General features: G+C 35.7%; 1 protein-coding gene across 6 annotated transcripts in view; it reads left to right on the top strand.

Annotated features, from left to right (window-relative positions):
- Positions 1 to 22,712, top strand: part of CSNK1G1 (casein kinase 1 gamma 1) — a 153,678-nt gene that overhangs the window by 73,643 nt on the left and 57,323 nt on the right. For all 6 annotated transcript variants that reach the window (XR_896046.2, XR_002781138.1, XM_011363345.2 and 3 more), the window contains 2 exons: positions 4,967 to 5,007; positions 10,361 to 10,430. Coding sequence is in view for 4 of the 6 variants with exons in the window: in XM_011363345.2 (XP_011361647.1) it covers positions 4,967 to 5,007; positions 10,361 to 10,430 (111 nt within the window). In the remaining 2 variants the exon portion in view is untranslated. The remainder of the gene's footprint in view (positions 1 to 4,966; positions 5,008 to 10,360; positions 10,431 to 22,712) is intronic.

The raw sequence follows: 22,712 nt of genomic DNA on the forward strand, positions 1-22,712 counted from the left end.
TAGCTGAAGAAGTCATTCATTTTAAATGGCCCGAATTTTAGTTCTCTATCTTTGTAATTAAAATCTTCCAGCACAAAATTTTTGAGTGCCATATATCACTGAGGATAGTGGCTGAGTGATTGTCTAGCTTTCCAACATGGTTACGTTTTGTATTGCCCTGTTCAGTCTTAATGATACTCCCTGGCAAAAGAATTCATTCGAGTAATGCTTAACTCAGGAGAATTATCCAGTCACCTCCAGTGCCTTTTAGGAGTAAGGATAATTGCTTTGTACGAGGGTGACATGTGTTCTGTTCTTTTGGTGCCGCCAGAGAAAATAAGCTAACACAAGCAAGCTAGCATTTTGTGATGTATCAGCCATCATGTTTGGTGTTACACAGGCTCTCGTTTATTATATTTCTGAGATTATATTCTTTTATATAGATATGAAAATTGAAGATGAAGGTCATTTCATAATTCGTTATTTTAGATTTAGTGAGAACCTAGAGGAAGGCATCATGGTGGAGTGGAATGATTGTTGCCTACTCTCCTGGTTCTTCGTCTTCTCCACTAATTAAGAGCATTTTTGACCCTTCTCTTTTCCTTATCCCTCACGTTTACATGTAATCCAAAGGTGGTTAGTTTGTTCTTTAAAATGCCTTGATTATGTCTTATTATTTTAAGTTATTCTCTTTCAGAAATTACTGCCTCATACCTACAATAATAATAGGAGTAATAAAAATTAGATTTATCTAGCACTTTGCAGTTTACAAAGTACTTTCATATATTCTTATCTAACTCTTGTGATCTTCATAATTACACTGGATGTGGCAGATGTTATTCTTTTAACATTCTCCTGTAAAAACTTCTTATTCATCTTATTCTGGGTATCCTCTTTTATCTTATATATTGGGACCAGATTAGTATTTTTAAAATACAGTTTTCACCATTTTGCTTTTTCTTTTAGGACAAGACCTTTGGTGGTTTCACAGTCAGCTGAAATGGAGTCGAAACTCCTATATTTGCATTTAAGATTATCCGTAATCTGATTCTAAACCAGATTTCTTTTTTTGTTGCTCTAGAACTTTCTCAGAAGAACCTTCTCTGTATATCAAGTCAATTTGATTCACTTCAGCAAATATCTGTTACCTACTATATATCACATACTATATTGCTAGAGTTGAAAAGATGAGTTAAACATTCTTCTTGTCTTCAGGAAATTTACTGTCTAGTGGAGGTAGAAAGATATATGCATAAACTAATTATAATATGTGGAATTTTATGGAACTGGATGCCTCTTCAGTTTTATAAAGTATATTTAGAAAAGGGATTTTTTTTTTAAAAGCATGAAAACCCAAAGAACCAAAAAAAGAAGAGAAGATAAAAACAGATGAGAAATGTTAACAAAATTTTGGAAAGTGGAATGCAGATAGTTAAGTTATAACTGACTTAGCAGTTCAGAGAATGCCGAATGATTGAAAAGTAGGCCAGTTTGTAACAGAATACCTCAGATAGACCCAAGAATCGGAGATTCTAGGAATTTGGAAAATTGGGATGCAGGAGCTAAAAACAGGAAGTCTTGTCGCAGATCTATATGTGAAGCAGTTGGATTACCAAATCCCCTTCCACCCAGGCCTTGCCTTCCCTGAAAGCTACCCTTTCCCACCCTCATGGGCAATGAAAAGTTCACACCATTGACAGTAAACTGCACTGTGAAAACTAGGCTGCCCAGTTGAACTCAGAGAAATGAGAAAAAGTTACTGATTAGTGAGACCCACCCCCCTAGACTCTGGAAGAAGCAGATCCATAAGTGCCCAGGATTCTTTTGAACATTTTTTCTTCAAAAGAAATTTATGCACAATTTATATAATATAGTAAGTTTGTTTTACTATAAAAAAAGATTTTCCCCAAATCCTCGGAGAAAAGTAAGTATCCAGGAAAAGTATATTTTATTTGTCCTATAGCTTATGCCCCGCCATACCTCCACGTACCTTTGGTTGTGCGTAACTCAGTAAGAAGCTGACATTCACAGTTATTCACACACTGTCCCTTTTGATTCTGTCTGACTTTACTTCTCACCATTTCTCCCTGTATACTTTGTGCTCTGTTCATATTAGTCCGCTCTCAGTATATCACATTCTGTTCATTTTCTATCATGTCTCCTTTCTATCATGTTCTCACTGTTCAAAGTACGTTTTTTGTGAGAAATTTCCTTTATTTTCTCTGTCTGTCCTACAAGGCTCACCTTGCATGCCACTTTACCCAAATACTCATCCAATCTTCTCTACTGACTTATTCATATTTCTCTCTTAACACTCTTCATATATGTGATTTATTTAACTTTTTACCACAAGGCCCTGTTTGAGGAGCTAGAATATAGTCTCTGAAGGGAAAGAACTGAGTGTCACTCATCTTAGATGTCTGATATGTGCTGGGTAATAAGTATTCACATGTTTTCCCTTACCTCTCATGTCTTATTTTTCTAGTCAATCTTTTATACTTCCTTACAAATGGTTTTTCAAAATCATAGATCTTATCATGTCACTACCCAACTCATTTTAAACTTTAAGTTGACATCGAGGCCTTTCCTAAAGTAGACTCAACCTTACTTTTCTAGTCTCCCTTGTTGCCCTAACCACTCCTTGACCATCTCTACGCCTTCTTGATCCTCATGATACAGCTTATGGTCCATCTATCCCCCAGACCACCCAACATTCTCGGCTTATACCATCTACTTTCTCATTTTTTGTTTGCTCATGCAGCTTCTTCTCTCTGAGATGCCTTTCTCCCTTTTTTAATCTAAAATTCTACTCATTTTTTAAGACTCTGGGAGGAAGTGGCTGGGGGGAAGAAAGAAAGATAAGAATTTCCTTCCTAAGACTCCTGAAATTACCTTCTCTCTTTTCTTGCTCACAGATCAGAATCCAGGTTTATTACTCTGTTTACTCTACCAGCTCACTTCAAGGGTTGTATATATTGAAATAAGATGTTACTTTAAGTGTGTACTCCAAGTATTAAGTTACTCCTTTAACAGCAAAGACATGCTGTACTGTAAATGAGTAAGAGGTGAATTTTGGTGTCCATACTTCCCTACCCCTAGTAATTCTTATTCCTAAAACTGGGACAGGGGTATTCAATTTAGAAAGACCCCTAAACATATTTATAATTTTAAACTTGACCGTTTTCCTTTAAGGGATACGAAAGTCTTAGGGTCAGCCCTGTGCTAAAACTGATGTTAGGTCACACTAACAATGTTTATACAGAGTCAGGAAGGGCTCTTCTGAAAAATCTTTATGCAACATCGTATCTGTTGTGGAAAAAGTCTGTTGCCAAGTTGTAGTTTTAATCTGCCTGGGAGTTAGCTGTTACTACCTCATCTTTTCCTCTCGCACTTATTAGTATCCTTTCCACAGTTGCCTCAAACAAATTTAAAAAAAAAATTTTGTGGTGACATTAATCAGAAACAAATTAACTTTCAGAGAATTAATGCAATTAATATATAGAGAAAAAGTGCCTATCATCTTATAATGGTTTCTTAAGTGTTTGGCATCCTGTGAGTCCTCTTTTATTATTTTATTTGCAGACAAAAGTAATTCTTAAATTAGTGTACTCGTCAACTCATAAAGGTACTCAGCAACCTGATGGCTGTATTAATAGTATAAATGTGCAGTTTGCAAAGGGCCATTTGATGTCTAGAGCGTGGTGAAAATAAGAACTTACATTGCAGGCAACTTTTGTTCCCAAATGAAGTGGGTTTTTTTTTTTTATTATAAAAACTATATTATATAAAAATCAAAATACTAAGAATCTTTTTAATACCTCAGTATATAACTTTATATCCTTTCTATGCATATATATTCAGCTATGTACATATATATGTGTGTATATGTATATATATAAGTATAACTTTAACCTCTATGTATTATTTAAAAAGTAGTCATACATACCAGTAACTTTTAATCAGTTAAGGTTTTGGTTGTCCGAGATGTACAGAGCATGGTCTTAAGCACTGTAAGGCATTGACAGAACTATTAGATAAAATCTCTGCCCTCAAGATATTTATAGTCTGTCTAGCTGACTAAGATGGGACAAATATATAAGAAGCAATGTGAAGTCCAGTGCAGTGGCTAACCTATATGTTATGCACTAAACAGTAGAAATTAAAGTCTTCAAGAATCAATAGGGGTGGGGAGGTGAAGTACTCAGCGTGTAATATGGGCTCAGTAAGTGATAGCTTTTGCTCTCATCCTCATCCACAAGTTCTTACTCTAGATATTTAGGAGAATATTGATTCCATTTATACATGTAAAGAAGTTGAGAGGAAAAATCATTATTATTTCAGGAAGAACTTTGAGATGTTTAAGTGTTGTCCAGGTGGAGATCTGTTTCCTTCTTGCACAACAGGTAAAGATACAGAGCTATAGTTTCTGATGAAAGGTCAGAAAAGCTATGAGAATCATTTAATTACATATAATAAATAAGTTTTCCAAAAGGTGAGTAGTGAAATAATTGGTTTTGTTTCACACTGTCCTTTATCCCAACTAAAGTTGACACTAAATACCATGACAAAAAATGTAAAATCTCCACTTGTCAGTGAGTTAGAAAAATGAAGGTTTGTGCTTGTTGTGCCAGGAGTTCAAATCTTTGTATCTTTTAGATTCTGGCATTTTTTCTTCTTAGTTTGCCTTATGGCTTAATAGTTGGGAAATATTAAATAACAAAATGTGCATATGTGAGAGAAAAAGAGATTTGTTTTCTTTTTAAAAAAATTCTCGTGCCTAACTTAAATTTCCAAATTCTCAAACTGTTTTTGTTTTTGTTTTGCTGAGTCTCATTATCTCCATTTAGCTTTTCACTTATAAATCATGTTTCATATATGTGAATAGCATTGGGAACGTGACCTTTCTCATGACCCCGTGAGCTAAGATTTTGCTTTGCATCTCTCAGAATAAATGTCACTAAAACATAAATATTTATTTTTCCCCTAGGTAAAAATCTCTACACCAATGAATATGTAGCTATCAAACTGGTGAGTAGAATCTATATTTGTGGTAATTATATTTCGTGCTCTTACGCCTCACATATCTTTTGACAGGAAATAGTTTACAAAAATGAGCATTTACAAAAATGCTAATGTTTAATTCCTTTGCATATGATCACACATGGTCATTTACCTTCAACTATATATATAGTGTTACAGTCATGATTCCCCTGTGTACTACATGACATTAGATGATGCTAACTATAGTGTTAGCAATGATGAATCAAAAAATAATTAATAAAATAAAGCTGGAAGAAAAAAAATCACTGGAAGACTAGTAATTTCTATGAACTTTGTACCTTTCACAGTGCTATTTTAAAAGAAAAATCATTTGAAAATTGTATCATTTTTCTTGACTATGACTGATCCATTTTTGAAATATAAGGTATTTATTAATATACTTAGTACAGGACCAGATCTGATCATTGCCTTAAAAAACTGCCAAATATGAAAAACGTATCACGTGGTCCTTTGGAGCAGAGTTTAATTGCTTCTGTCTATATTAATCTTATGAATAATTAATCTAGTCATTGAAAATAGCATCCTATTAAAAAAGAATAATTACATTATTTTTGAGGATTAACAATTTTAGTAGAAACAGTTTTTTATCTTATGTTTAAGGTTACTAAACAGAGCCATTTCTAGTCATATGGAATGTTTCATATGACTAGTTTCTATGAAAGTGTATAAATGTTCTACTAAATCATAGTAAGTTTCTCAGGATTTTCAGGTAATTTTGGGCTTCGTTGGAAGACAAAAGAGTTAAGGGTTAAAGAATGTATCTTGTGACAATTGAATTCTGTTTTTTCTAATGAATTGGGACTTACCACATCCATACCTGCTCTGTGATTTGCTCCCATTCTCTTGTTCAGCTTGTCAGTTTGTGGAGGAGTTAGAGTTGTCTGGTGAAGAACTGTACAGGAACAGGGCTTAGAGCAGGTAGCTTCTAGGAAACCAAGTGTTTTGTTTGTTAGCTTGAAACTCTTGTTGGAGGAAGGGAAGCAGTAAGAGGTGAAATACATATAACAATGCAGGCCAGATATTTTCTCAGATTGATTATCAAAAGATTAACCATTTTTAAAATATATACACATTTGATTATTCCGTAAAAGTGTTCTCTAGTTCATATGCGTTTTTGCTTTTTCTGTTTCACTACCTTGGTAAATTGGAATAATTTTGATTCTATGGGACTAGGGAGATGAAGAAACAGCCCCTAAAACACTTTAAAATATTGCCTCAATACTGTGTATTTGTTATTGTCCCTTTATTTATCAAGACTTCTTTTGAAGCTTTCTGTTAGGGCAATTCTTATATCTAGATTTTTCATTCCAGATTCATACTAGTCAACCTATTTAGATAAACTTGCATTAAGTATTGTTGACATGACTGACCATTGCGTTTCACTTACATTTTATTAAATTATTATCCTATTTCGTATGGCCAAGAGTTAAAGCTAAAACTATACTGTATGTTATCTTGTATGGTGTGTCTCAGTACCTCATTTCCCTTTCAAATAAATCTTAAATAAAGGCTTTTTAGAGGATAGCAATCTTGTCTATAGACCTCTTTTCTGTTGCTCTTGGTCTCTGTTCTCCATGGGAGATATAAAGGCAGTAATTGAGCTCTTTCCATTGCAACAGCAAAATGGGCCTTAAGCATTACAGTCCTACAGGGTAGCCATTTGTTGTTGGTTTAGGGTTTCAGGCAGGCATGTGTGTTTCAGAATATCTGTGATTCTGGCAAATAGCCAGCCCTCTATAGAAATGTAATCAGCATCTGGCATAAAAATACAAGGAATCCCTGCTGGTACTGTTTCAGTTCTACTTTGTTTGGACCTTCATTGTGGGCTCTTGTTTCGTGGATATCTAAGAACCTTTAAAAAAAATCATATACAGTATAAACAAAATAGTGTAATGAACCCCTCCTTAACCCTCATTGAGATTGCTGCGGTTCTTTTTAACAGAGGTTTTCTAATGGTTGTAAAAAATAAATAAAAAATAAAAATTCTTTCCATGCTGTTAATCTTGCTGCCTTCCACAAGCTATAGACTATTTACAATGTCCTTTATTTATAGTGCTTACAAAAGAGCACCTCGAAGCTCCAGTTGACTGAGCAGGCTACAAACTATGTGCTGAAGGGTGTAAGTCTTTCCATCTGTGATAAAAAGCCCTCACGTCTGAACATATGTGATGTCTACGCCCACTTTCAGCGTTATAACTCTAAAGAGTTTTTACTTTTTTTATTCTGCTAACTTAGTTACCCAAGATCAGATCAAATATTTCTTATAAATATTCCCAGTGTGAAATTTTGAGAATATTATGTTCGAAGAAGGATCTGTTGTCCCTTGTGGTTTGTCAGAATCCAAAGACTATTTCTCCAGAAAGAACACTCCTTTTTCTAGTGTTTAGATCAACCTCTGTTTGGTTTCATATTAATTTGTCATTACTGTTTCTGTTTGGTTCCTTGTGAATTATTAGTGATTTTGCTAAAGGACAAATCCTACAATGGCCTGCTTTGATGGTGATATAGTGGAACCAAATGGAGACTCAGGAGTGATCTTTCTCTGAAGAGCTAAAATAAATAAGGAAATGACTTTATAGTATAATTAGCCTTATGTGTTTTTCTTTCAACTACAGAAATCTTGAGAAACTTGAAGTCTAACTCTAATAATTTCTGGTTTTACAATCAAAGAAGGGTATGAGTTCTCTTTTTATAGAGTTCCTTAGGGGGATATGAAATACAGCAGGTCCTCAGACAACTTTTCTTTCAGTGTCATTTCGTTATCATGTTGATGACTTGCTGTAGGAATTTAACTCTTGTTTATATCATCAGTTTGCTTGTGGTAAAATTGGTTTCGTTAATACATTGTTTTGCCACAGTTCCAAGAACCTGTGAATGACATTAAGTGAGGACTTACTGTTTTCCAGTCTGCATGAATCAATTTAGATAAAACCTTCCTAGAAGCAAAAGAATAGACTAGACAATCTCAAAGAAATTTATGAATTCTGTGATTTATGGACCCTGTATCTTAAGAAAAATGCAGAATACTGCAAGTGGGTTCAGAAAGAGCCTTTAAAGGTGATCAGTGAGCTAAAAAATAGGATCAGTGAGGAGAGGTTAAAGAAATTGAAATTACTTTACCTGAATAAAGGAAATCTAAGAAATGATTGGATAGTTTTATTTGAAGATAACCTTCCTAGTATTCACAGGTTATTGCAGAGCTATTTTATCCTGTTATTGAGGACGTAAGAGAAATAGGCTTAAGTTTCAGCAGTGAGGATTTAAATTACATATAAAGACCTTCTTACCATGAAATTTGTTGAACAACAGCATGAGTTATCAAGAGAAGCTGTAGAATCTCCTCTTTCCTTTAAGCCTGTCTTAAAAATAGGACAAGAAACCATTTAATGGGCAAAGGACAGTTTTTTTAACATATGGCATTGGGAAAACTAGATAGCCACATGCAATGAAGTTGGACCCTTACTGTACATCACATACAAAAATTAACTCAAAGTGGATCAAAGACCTAAACATATGAGCTAAAACTATAAATCACTTAGAAGAATACTTTGGAGAAAAGCTTCATGACTTTGGATTTGACACAAAAAGCACAAGCAAGAAAAGACAGATTAAGTTAGACTTTATCAAAATTAAAAACTTTTGTGCATCAAAGGACTCTGAACAGAGTGAAAAGGCAACCCATGGAATGTGAGAAAATATTTGAAAATCATATATCTGATAAAGAATTGATATGTAGAGTACCTTTTTAACCATTTTTAAGCGTACAGTTCTGTAGCATTAAGTACATTCACATTGTTGAGCAACCATCACCACCCACCTCCAGAACTTTTTCATCTTCTTCCACTGAAATTCTGTTCCCATTAAACACTAACTCCCCATTCCTCTCTGTTCCCAGCCACAGGCAACCACCATTCAACTTTATGTCTCTATGAATTTGACCACTCTATAAATGGAATGATGCACTCTTTGTCCTTTTGTGTCTTTTTTCGCTTAGCATGTTTTCAAGGTTCATGTTGTAGCATGTTTCCGAATGTCTTTGTTACAGCTAAATAATAATGCATCTTATGTATGGAACAAAATGTACCCATATTTCATTTATCCATTCATTTATTGATAAATTTTACGGCTGCTTCCACCTTTTGACTATTGTGAATAATGCTCCTATGAACAGGAAAGTGGAATTCCTGGGTCATATGATAATTTATTTTTTTTTAGAAATTACCATACTATTTTCCACAGTAGCTGCATTTTACATTTTCACCAGCAGTGCACAAGGATTCCAGTTTCTCCACATTCTTGCCAATATCTGTTATTTTCTGTGTGTCTGTGTGTTTGATAATAGCCCCCCTAATGAGTATGCAGATATACCTTTTAGGGTAATGTTTGATTTTCTTGTTAACTAGTTGTCTGATATACTGTCAATTCAGAATAATTAACTAGCCAATTCTTGAAGTTTGGTGTAGAGCAAAGTGTGGTAGCTTTGCTGCTTTATCTCTGGGGCCTTTAGAAAACTCAATTTTTGCAAGCTTGACTATATTGATTAAAGTTACATGTTATCTCATTATCTTAAATGTAAAACTAAATATACGTAAGAATTTTCCTACAGTTATTATTCATAATATTGAAAACCGAAAACAGTACAAATGTCAAAAAACTATGGCGCATGTGTACGTGCATACAGGAGACTAGTACAAACATTAAAACTGCTATGGAAAAATGTCATCATCACATTGTTGAATTTAAAGGCACATTACAGAACAGCAAATATAGTATGATCTCATTTATTTAAAATATTTTTAAGTCTATATTACATATAAATATGTATATAAATAAATATTTAGAAGGACATTCACCAAAATGTTAATAATGTTTCTCTTTAAAATAAGATCTCACATTATTTCTAGTTTCTTCTTAATTTTCACATATCTGAAGTTTTCTTCCTGAGCATATATCATTTCTCTAAAAATAATACAACTATAACCACCCAAAATTCATAATAAAACAAGGAGGAAACACACGCTGGTTTTTAATTTAAAGGTTTGGCGTCTGGTTTCCTAGGAGACTACATTTCAGGAGAATATTTCATGATGAGAGAGCTATCCTTGAATGATGGCTCATACAGAATATTTTTACTTAACTATCCATGGAAAGGATTGTATGTAATTCAGCTTCATCATTTCAAAGAGAAATTGTGGTAAGAAAATGCTATCACATATGTATATTATCTATAAAATATTAAGTGTTCTTATTTTGGTTTACTCTGAAAACCTAGGAATGGATTTTTCTAAATCTGATCAAAATATCTCTTCTTGGGTTTCAGGAACCAATAAAATCACGTGCTCCACAGCTTCATTTAGAGTACAGGTTTTATAAACAGCTTGGCAGTGCAGGTAAGTCGAGTCTGTTTTCTCCATTTACTTAACATATAGCTTACCAGAAGCCCTAAAATAAGCAAATTTTCTTGTCTACTTTACCCTTTTACCAGACCATATGTCTCCCCTGCTTACCGGATAGGTAAATATAGTCAACTAAAAAGCCGCTTGCTCTCTGGCTCCTGGAGGGGCAATTAAGTTGCTTTGGGGACCTGTGATGCCATTACAGTGCCTACAAACTAACCTTTCAATGCTTTCACCCACCTGAAATACACATAGTATGGGAGTTTTGCTTTTTGGTAGTTTATTCATTCTCTTTCCATTTCTTTATGTATACCCAAAGAAAGGAGGAGGAGTTGGTAATTTGTAAGCTATATTTTACCATATTGAGACTATATGTCTGTTTTAAAGACATGCTAAAATACACGTTCTGAAATACCAAAACACTATCATTTTTATCCATTATTCTCATTAATTTGGAGGACATATCAGTATGATTATATTACCTATGACCTTTGAGGATTTTTAAAAATTAAGTTTGTAATTTTTTAAAACATGCCTAATTTTTACCTAAAGCTCTAATTTTTTACTGGCTTCCAGAAGAATATTTTGACTAATCAAATGTTACCATCCATAAGGAGGTCGTGCCTATAAAATACCTCTTGCAGAAGATGAAATCCTTCAGCGCTAGTTTCTTTGTTTGACATTAGTAGACGTTCCTCTACTTTATGCTTTCTTCAGTGTGACAGTTTTATGTGAATGGGTGAGCATGGTTTTTATTTCAAGTACCACTACCGAAGGTACTATTGAAGGAATTTGAATTTCACTTCCTAGGATATATAGAATTATTTAAGAGCCACTGGATATTATTCAAGTGATCTTATACTCTGACCATGGCAGTAATCAGCCATAGTCATAACCTAGGGAGGCCAGGATGGGTATTGTCTTTCATTGAACCTAACATGAGTTCTTGCTCACGATATGTATTTGTTCATTGATTGTATCCTTAGATATAGTGTCCCTGGCATAGGATTTAAGATTGGCAGCTGAGTTCATTGGACATATGTATAACTTGAGGCTTGTCTTTCCAGAACTAAATTTTAAAGTTGACTGTTATGTTGTTCCTGGTTTCATAAATTTCAAGGTAATAATTATCACAGCTTATTTAAGATAAACATGTTTGTACATGCCTCACAAATCTAAAACACAGGTAAAAACATGCTAGATCCAGTCCATCTTAGAAGTTTGAGTGGGCCAGAGGAAAGTGACCAGGCCATTTTTCAGGATTTCTTCTACAAGCCCTTCCAAATAGACCCACCCAATCAGGCCAATGTTCCCTTTTCAGTAAGGAGCCACAAAATCTCACGAACTTGTTAATGTAGGAGTAATGCCTGTGCTGCTGGTTCATAATGTCACCAAATACAGAACATTGTAGATTCTTGAAGTTTCTGCATTCTCCATGCACTGGAAACAAGATTTAATAGGTAGAGCATTGGAGGAAAGTTGACTTAAAAAAATCGCCATTCACTTAAGGCAGCAAGGAAAAACTGGAACCTCTGAGACTTGCATCTGTTGCAGTGGGAATAGGAGGGCTCTTTTGTAGTGGTCAGGCCAGCTATTGACTCATACTCAGGCAGGTTGGCCATCATTGGTGTACCTCCCAGTGTCTCTTCTGACAATCGTCTGAGAGTTACAAAGCTTTCTAGGTCTTACATGAAGTTCAGTGGTTATTCCTGACCTCTTTTCTGCTTTCTAAGATTCTCCTCTGCTCTTAAAGAAACTGTAGTGGGTGTTATCTTCTTAATGTTCTTGCCTGCAGCTAACAAGATAGCTACAAGATTTTCCAAGATAGGAAGAGCTTTAGAGATCTGTTAGAAATTTCCACCCAGTGTAAGAATTGCTTCTTAACTGCCAGTCATTCATCTCTGCTTGACTACTACTAGCCATAGAGTGTATCACTCTTCAAGGTAATTCACTGTTCTTCATATAGAGCCAAAATTTGAGATATATGTATATATATCTATATGGATATGGATATGGATATGGTTACATATCCGTGGAGCACCGTTGAGCCCTCTGTTACACACAACTCAAAAGCATTCGTTTCTCTTAAAATGAGCCTCATAAAACTGCACCAATAACTCTGGATATGGAGACAGTAGGATTATTATCTTCCTTGGTCTGGACACAATATTTCCTTTAATTTAGATTAGCTATTTTAACAGCCATTTTACATAGTCGACTTTTATGCTTTTATGGAGTTTTACTCAGCTGAAACCTTTACATATTTTTTATATAAGCTACCATTAACAAAGACTTTCTGCATATTGTGGTTGCATAATTGATTTAGAGCACCTAAACCTCTTAGATGTCATGTTATTTTATCCTGTTATTATTAAATATTGAGATACTTTTCAATCCTGATTCTGTTACTGATGATTATCTGTTGAATGGTTTTTAATAGTAATTGCATATCCCCCACCTCAGATTATAAACTTGAGAATGAGGCTTGTACCTTCTTCACCCTTATATCTCAAATGTCAGGGCCCAACATAGTTCTTCCACAGAGTAGTCAGTTAGGAAGTGTTCTGGTGACAGACAGAAGTTAGGAAGATTTGATGAGCATACCTTTTTATATTTTTGCCAAGTTATTAATAAAAATGTTCTCTGGGGATGGCCAAAAAAGGAAACTTATTTTGAAAATAGATCAGTTGACAAGAAAGTAGACAAGATTTCACCATGTCATACTCTAACTACCCTAACTCAGCTACATCTCATTTGAATATTTCTCTCCTTTTAATATGCAGACATATTTTATAGCTAATCTCAGTTCACATGCAACCTCATGTGTTCTTTCACTTAACATTATTTGTCATAATGCTACATAGTCTTCATGTTGCTAATCATTGTATAATATCCCATTAGCTTCATACATCATAATTTAGGCATCGATTTTATGTTGTCAGATATTAGATTTTTTTTTCGAGGAACTCATTTCCCTTCTTGATTTCTGATACCAGAGTATTACGACTCAAATCTTTAATGTGTTCTCTCATTTATTCCCCATATGATATGTGATGATTTTCAAATGTTTAAAGAGCTATTAAGTGATAGATTCATATTACTCCAAATGATTCTAGAACAAAAATTATTGAAAGAAATTACAGAAGATAATTTTTTTCTTTGTACAACAATTACAATACTGTCATCAATTACAATCTAATGTCATCAATTACAATCTAATGTCATCAATATACATCTGAATAATAAATGATGGTATATTTATACCATGTAATTTGCTATTAAAAAGAAGATAGAGTCCTATATACTAATATGGAAAGATACCCCAAAATAATTTTAAGTGAACACATTTGCAAAACAGTATAGTGCGATCATATTTGTGTAGTACAAGTAATACATATATAATACAGATATGTCCACATGAGCATAGAAAATATCTGCATGGATCTACAAAAAAATTACTAATGATTATCTTTGAAGGGTACGATTAGAAATGGGAAGCAGTGGCACTCTTAAGTTTTCATTTTAATTTTTTTATTATTGTTTGCATTTTTTGCCCTGACTATAAATTATTATCATAACTAATTTTTTTTTACTTTTTAAAATACAAATTATTATTTTGGATTCATTGTTTTACAGTATCTATTAATTTTTTAAAAGACTGTGGTAGTGGGTTTTTGGTCTCTCTCTTACCTCTTTCGTCACCAAGCAACTCGTTTCTGTCCCCATTTATCCTGAGCCATGTGTTAACATCTTCAAATATAAGTTCAACAAATGATAATAAAGTAGTGCAATACCTTGTTTCCTTTGTTTCCAAACACCTTATAGGAACTAAAGAAGCAAATTGTAAACTGAAATAAGCTGTCTTATGCAATAGGATTTCCTATTTCTTTGGACAGGGGCGTAGTTTTCAGGCAGAAGTTGAACAGTTAACACATTCTGGAATTTATAAGGGAGATTTGTGTACTGGGTAAAAAGTTAGAATATGTTATTTTAAGACCTATTTAAACTCTAAGATCATATTTAAAAACTCTTAAAGACCACACGTTACTGTACAAGAAACATTCTGGTACACATATTTATTATACTTGATATCTTTCTTAGTTTCAGAAGACAAACTTATATTTTAGACTTTAATTACATTATAAATATCACCCTAGGAAAACAAACATCCAATGGTCAGTGAATCAAAATGGGAACATTACCTAGTGTTTCATGTAATTGGATGGCTAGAGTCATGGTGGGTTTTTATTTGCAAATTATGGTTCAAATTATTAAACCTGAGATTGCTGGAGAATTTCCAAATTTACAAAGAAAAACTTTTTAAATGTGAAACTCTGCAACTGTATACATAATGACTATGCAAAAATATTAAATTATTCTTTTCCTCACTATTGGAAAGTCAGAGTTTTACATTTTCTCTATAACTAAGCTAAATACATTTTTCAGTTTTGTCTTATTTGTGCTTCATTCCTTATATCACAGTGTTTTGATTTTTCAGAGCACAAAGAGTTTTGGCATTGAGCACAATTATGCTTTTCAGATGTAGTTTCTATAAGTAGTTCTGAATACATAAGATTAAGAGTCAGGGACTTAAAGATTGACTCTGATTGCCTGGAACTTGCTTGCCCTGCTGGTATCTTCAGTATTTGTTTGGTACAATGCTCCAGCTTCACAAGAAATAACAGCAGTATTTAATTATGGTAATTAAAGGCTGTAAGCCTTGCAATCAGTAGATGAAAGCGCCCTGTGAGTTATAACCATCTTTCTTATTTTCTTATCATTTTCTTCAGTCATCAGTGTTAATTGTATTGTAGTCACCATGCACAAGTCCCGGACTTATTTTCCTGTTATAGGAATGTTTTTAGGTTTCCCTATGTTCTCAGGGTCCTTTTACTGAGGAGAGTGTATACATCATCATTTTTTAAAGTTCCCATGCCACAACTCTTTTATCCGGTACACCTCCCACTTTTGCTTATATCCCAACACGCAGAACTAGGACTTGGTGGATGACAGATTTGGGGCAGAGATAGGCAGAACCAGTGGCCTAAATAGACAGGAGGCCTAAACATAGGAGAGGGGCAGTATGAGCATGAAAGTTCATAGCTTGATATGGGCTAGCCACATGAAAGGGCCTAGAATAGTATATGTCTGATAATTAAATAAAAGATGAGTGAACCAGAACCAAACATGTAGCAGAAGTGGCAGGAGAAGGGAGTAGGGGAGAGAGAATGAGTTGGCAAGGGCAAAAACAAATGAAAAAAGGTAGAGAGTAAACAAATGGCAAGAAAATAGGACTCTTGATACAAAAAAAGAATATAAGTAGATAAAATTCGGTGGAGGCCTCTGACTTAGCTAAAAGGAGCTATAAAGTTCTGTTACTGTTCTCAGAGTTAACTTCATGAGGAACAGTGGTTTTGAACAATAGCTTTGACATTTTTAGTAATAGTAATAGTGTAGGTTATGGTAATAATTCCTACCACTTCACTTGGCATTTGGAAAGGCCTAACTGTACTATAAACAGACACTACAATGATCTCTTTGCTTCTGGACCCTTCTTAATTGCATTGAGAGGTCCTATAAGTGTAGTGGAGGAACTCATCTTGCTCTGTTTAAACACTTAATTCCACTCCTACCTAGCTATGTACCTGAGAAAAATTCTCAAGGGCTCTAGGAATAAATATATCATAGCTGATAGAACCCAGAGCTGCCATGTCCTGGCTTTCCAGCAGCTATTCTAAACTGTGAATGACCATTCTGCTTTGGCTCTCTTATAAAGAAGATGCTAATCCTCAAACAAAAAAAGACAGGAAGATACTTATTGAAATTCTACAATGAACCAAAGCCCAGGCAAAATCTCATTGGGGAGAGAATGCAAGTGAATTTAAATACCTGGTAGATATTTTATATGTTATTTCATTTTTCCCATTTTCGAGCACAGGAAATTTTAGTAACTGACTTACACAGGGTCACACAGTAGGCAAACTGGAGCTAAGAATGTGTTTGTCCCATGTTTTTGTATAGATTCTTGTCTATATGTATACATATACAAATACATATACCCAGTGGATGCCTGGGGCCTTCCACCCATTATTTCATACCTAATTATAACAGAGTGGTGTAAGATAGCCATAAAAATGCTTAATTGAAGCAAAGGCCCATAATTTCTCCCCAGTGAAAGAGTAGGATTTCCTGTTTCACATAATGCCCGCAAATTTCATGCCTTAGAAGGCTGCCTTTGTTACCTCCATAACCTTTTATGTCCTTGGGCTATCTAGGTTTTGAAACATTTCTTTCTAAAGTAAATTATTTATTTATATTAAATACATGTGCCATACATACAACTGAGAAGCTTAGAGGTACCCTGTGCAAACCGTTTTCACCCACTCAAACCTTTATGCTGTGAATAAAGAAAGTGTTCATAGAGCTGATCGGGCTTTGCAATTTTGAAGTTTCTGGGAGGGAATGGTTTTATATGTCATCAAAAAAGATAAGAGGTGCCAGTTGGTACCAGAAAAAGAGCTTTGAATCTAGACAACTGTTAACAAGAACATAGTTCTGCTTCAACAGAGGAATAAAGCATAGATCTGAAAAAAAAAATCATAAGAAAATGTGAGGTTGACAAAACACTCCTATAATGTTGTGAACTTCCTGAGGAGTACATTGTAAACAAGCTGGGCAAACATAGGAAGCAGTACACAGAAAAATTAAAAGTAAGAGCATCTAAAGAGATACTGGAAAAATGGGGATTTTACTTAAAATGGAAGTGAATCAAATGACAAATGTAGTTGGGTACAAGTAACATGCCTCAACTTAGATATCCAATAGTGAAGAGTGGTTAAGAAATTTAGAAGAAACTTTTTGGTCTCCTGTTGGGTAGAGAGTTTTCAGAACAAGATTAAAAGGATAAAATAGTGATCTTGGTACAAGAAGGGGAAATCTGGATCCTTTCTTGCCATGTATAAGTTTTCAGAAATCTCTCTTCCAGAGAGGAGACATACCACTAAATTCAGGAGAAAACTGATCTTAATTAGTATAAATGGGCAGCCTTGAAATTTTGTTTTGAGGGCTGTGGAGATTTAGACACCCGCCATCTGTAATTACAGGCAGTGTGAATAAGTAGAGACAGCCAAGAATTGGAACAAGGAGAAAAGTTTAGCCCAATTTTTCCAGCTGTTTCTCTGTGACTCAGTGTTAAGCATGTGCCTCAGTTTCCTTATTCATACATCAGGAAAACCTTCCATTTCTTATCGAGTTTGCAGACCTGCTGGTGTTGAATGAGGTAATGTCTGTAAAGTCCTTGAATTCTTAAGGGAAAAGTGCTATATAAACACAGGGCAGTATTGTTTTACACTGAAACTGAAGATCTAACTTTCCTGTAGAAATAGAAATATCCTATTTACATTTTTCATAGCTTTAAAAAGATAAGATAATAGAATGAAGAAATAACAGCTTAATTTTTGAAGAATTTCTTATGGATTCTCAAGCAATAGTCACTTGATATTTTCCAGTTCTTTTCTCTGAGTCAGTAGAGCAGAATTCCCGCTATGGTGAACCCATCACATTTGTGATCTTGAGGGAGGTTTTTGTTTCTTTCCAAGGAGCTAAATGTGGTCACGTTGAAATACAGTTGTGCTCATTTGAGCCTCCTTCTAAATCGCTGATTTGATCCTCTGCTTTATGTAATCTACTGTTGATTCTCTCTAATGAATTCTTTATTTCAGTTATTGTATTCTTCATTTCTGACTGTTTTTGTTTTGTTTTCTATCTCCATTTTTATGTTTCCTATCTCTTTGTTAAAGTTCTCACTGAGTTCATCTACTCTTCCCCTAAGTTAATTGAGCATCTGCATCTGGTAGATTGCTTGTGTCCATTTTTTTTTTAGTTCTTTTTCTGGAGTTTTGTTCTGTTCTTTCATTTGGAACATGTTTCTTTATCTTCCGATTTTGGCTGCCTCCCTTTGTTTGTTTCTAAGTATTAGGTAGGGTTCTTAAGTCACCTGGTCTTAGTAGCGTAGCCTTATGTAGTATCCTGTGGGGCCCAGTGGTGTAGTTTTCCCTGGTCACCTGAGCTGGGTGCTCCAGATATGTCTTTAGTGCGTGTGCCCTCCTGTTGTAGTTGAGCCTTGGTTACTATTTGCATGTCAGTGGGAGGGATTGACCCTTGGGGTAATTGGTTGTGAGGACTGCCCAGTAAGGGGCAGACCCTATGAGAAAGATTCATTTTAGCAGAGTTCTGGAACCTTCCCAGTCTGCCCTTTGGGCGTGTCGTCTGTGGAGGCAGCCAGATGATGTTCTGGCTAGGTCCTCGTGGGAGGGACCCTGCTGCAGGCCAAGTTCAGTTGCAGCCTGTGCACTTCTCGGGGCCCCTGGCAAAATCACCAAACAGTCCACAGATGGCCACCACCCATGCTGGGCTTAGAGGCGGAAACTGAGACTGGCTCCTGCTAGTGCAGGGCTTGCAGCTGCTCAGCAAGTGGAACAGGCCACCCCCAATCCAGATGCTACTTATTTGGGTTTTGTGAACCTTTAAGAGATTTTAGCAAAGCCTGCAGCATGAGCCAAGACAGGCCATTTATAGGTAGCTTGGGTGGGCCCACAACTTGGGAAGAGTGGGGTCTCGGAATGACTTCGGCAGGGCGACTTGTGTTAGCCAGGTTAGTGGAGACTCAGATGTGGCATTCGCCTGCATCTGCACGCAGGGATTGGGGAGAGCTCAACAAAGGAGCAGTGGATTCTGCCAGCACTTCTCCCTGGGAGAAAGCTGACCCCTTAGCCCTGGCCCTGAAGCCAGACACTTCAGTTCCTCCCCATATGTCCCTCGTGCTTTTCAAGCAGCCGCCCCAGCGCTGGAGCTCAGAGCAAGTGAGTCCGTCAGTGAGTAAGTCAGTGTGCATAGACCCTTTGAGAGGAATGGCTGTGATTCCCGCAGCCCTCTGTCTTACTCAACCACAATCTTCGCTGATTTCACAGTCATAGGTATGGGGACTTCTCTTCCTGGCCCTGGAACCCTGGGCTGGGGATCCCAGTGTGGGGCCATGACCTCTTGTTCCTCCAGGGATACCTCTGCAGCCAAGATATCCCTCCTGATTCTCAACCACCATACACAGTTGTGGGACCAGCCTGGTTCACGTCTTTGCCTCTCCTGCCAGTCTTGAAGTAGCCTCTTATGTATATCCCTAGTTGTAGGACTTTTGTTCAGCCAGACCTCAGGCAATTCCCAACGATGATGGTTTTGTAGTTTAGTTGTCATTTTAATCTGATCGTGAGAGGAGGTGAACACAGTGTTTACCCACTACATCATCTTGACCATTGGCTCTATTCGTAATAGTTATGGTTTAGAAAAGATAGCACTCTAGATCGCTTTACTCTCCTTTCTAAAAAAAAGAGAATAACTCTAGAGAAGGGATTTGCAATTATCTATGTGCAGCTTGCCCAAAGGAAAAAATTTTGATTTCAAACAGTGCTGAGGTTCTTTTAGCTTTATTCAATATGGATTTGAGAGATGAGATACTAAAGTATGATGAATTTAATGTCAAGTTGAATATGATGATTGAAAAATAATTAAATATTGAAAATATTCTAGTAAGATAAAAATGTTAGAGAATAAGTTGCTGGGGCCCATCTGTGTGGTAGTTTGTCATATTGAGGCATTGTCACTTTAGGGACTTGGTAGCCTAATTTGAGTCTAGTTCAAAATCTTGAGATACCTCTCAAAATACCATATGTTAGTTTCAGTTGGCTGCTGAGATAAGCTAATAATTAGTCAAATAAGTAGCTACTATCAACTGTCACACATCACACCTATCTACTAATGTATAGGTATCTTATTTTAAAATGTTAGGATTTCAAGGGTGACAGTTTTTCTAAGGAAACTAACTGTTAAACACAGTGGAGTGAGGTGAGGTTAGGAGCTAAAGTTAGCACACAAGTGAAAATCACACATAATCAAAGTTAACTTTGAAAAATTCCTTAAATTGCCCAGAGTATATTCTAACTGGATTTGTATATATGATCATGTTCATTAAAAATGTACTGCATAGCATGAAGGATAGTATATACAGTGGTGCAGAGTTTATACAATAAGGTATACATTAGCAAAATCTTTTATGATAGTGTTTTTATTTTCTTAAATGTTTTTTTGGCCAAGCATATACTGTTAAATTTGAGTAAGTAAATTTGGTTCTTATGTCATTCCACATCACATTCTTCCTTCATTTTACTGATTTTTTTATGAAAGGCTTGACTTAGTAGCATGTTAGCTATTACTTCTCTTGTTTTCTACCTGTAAGCTCCCTAAAGGCAGAGTCTGTGTCTTATTTATCCTTTGTTTTTTCTTCCCTCTCTAAAGAATCTAGTATAGTGTCTTGCACACAGCGAGTATTAAGGAAATGATGGTTGAAGAGGAGAAAGATGAGCAGTTATGTGTGTGTTAGTCAACACTATTTTAAATCTATTTCAATTAGCTTAGGCCCAAAGGAGGATTTACTGGAAGGCCACCACAGGGACATATCATGGAACCAAGGAAGAAAATATATAGGTCTCACTAGAGGTTAGAATAATGCACTTGAGGAGCCTCTGGGAACCAAGACAACTACTCCTTCCCTGGTTCAGCTCTTCCAGATTCTGATACTTTGACTCTCCTTCGGATTAGGGTTATAAAATCTCTTGCCTCAGTTTCTGTTAGCCCTTTTCATTTTCTTCACATTACCATCCTTCTCAGATTCTTCTCATATTTGGTGGGAAAAGGCCTTTCATGTAGCCCTTCTTAATTTAAGCACCTGCAAAGATTGACTGGAGCCCTGTGTCCAAATTGCAAGTTCCTGGAAAAGAGACTGACTGACTCAGTTTGAAACAGCCTTTCAGTCCTTTTCCAGGTACCTTATTCAGGAGATAAAAAATCATGTGGACACCACCACTCAGCAGAGAGCCGCTTTCTCTAAGAATGTGGCTTTAAGAACTGGGAGAAAACAGTCAGTAGTGTAACAAAAGAATGGTGAACTTACAGACGTTACTTTTCTTTCTATTCATGTTACACTTTCAAAAAAAAAAAGCAAAACATTTTTCCCTAAGACAGTTCAATATATTGAGATTCTCAAAATGGGGACTAGAGCCCGAAAGCAGCAACTGTGTTGTGACCTGGCATAGAGCAATGAGTGCTCTCAGAAAGAAAATTGCCTCTTTTGCAACTAATTGTTAGGAGAAAGAAAAGAATAATCTTAGGGGAAAACCCTGCTTTGGGCCTATGTTAAGAGAGGCAGATCTCGTACTTTGTGGGAGTCTGGAATGATGAACTGAGATTTTAAAACACATCTACCAAACTTTAACCCTCTGAAGGATCTGCTTCTTTCTCCATGAGTAGCCTATTTGAAATAAGTACATATTAGAGCAAGAGCAGAAGCCTCGTATTCTAAAACAAAAAAGGTTAAAGTCCTGTCCTCTGAGTAAAGGGTGAGGAGGATGTTTGAAAATATCTGAGCTTTTGTGTATTCTTTGCAGAAGGAGCAGCACCAGTGTCACTGTTGTTCCCCTTGGGGAGCGGAACCTAAATATAAAAGTGTACTTGAGTTGGTGAGTCAGTAGCAAGAACCTGAGAGTGGTATATCAACAGCATCTCTGCCTTTATACTATATGAGACAAACTTTAGACAACAAAAAGTGTTATGTGGTAATCTTTTCCTTTTAGTGTGTCTGCATGTTTGTAAATTTCCAAATCTACCTACTGTTGTCCAGAAAACATTTTAAAGGACATTTAAATGCTTCCCTTGATGTTATAACATAATTCCAGTCTGTGAGTAATGCTTAATTTTGTGAGGAAAAAATAGAAAGAGTTGTTTCATTTACTGGGCTTAGAAAGATGTGATTTACATACTCAGTACTAATAATTGCTAGTCTTTAATGGAACTAATTTCGTGGTGTTAGTACTATGAATTTCTGTTCATTCTTCCTAGGATGAAACTTCATGACTTTAACCTTTATTAACTAGCTAAACTAGTTAGCCAAAAAAGGAACTGATATTTCTGAAACGCAACACTCAGTGCACTTCTGGACTAGGACAAATTCTGTGGCTCTGTGTCCTTTATGTGTATTTTCCATAGTTTAGAGCAGTGGGACATTTCTCATATTATAGCTAATAAAGGTACTCTGGTAAAATGAAATATAAGCAACAAAAGTTCATATTAACGCTGGAAGAGACTTGCTTACCTGTTAGAGCAAATCCCCATGCAGCCCTTCTCTGCCCCATGAAACCTGCAAATAGCTCTAAGTCACATGAGGCATTT

The sequence above is a fragment of the Pteropus vampyrus genome, unplaced genomic scaffold (assembly GCF_000151845.1).
Source record: "Pteropus vampyrus isolate Shadow unplaced genomic scaffold, Pvam_2.0 Scaffold85, whole genome shotgun sequence".
NCBI lineage: Eukaryota > Metazoa > Chordata > Mammalia > Chiroptera > Pteropodidae > Pteropus > Pteropus vampyrus.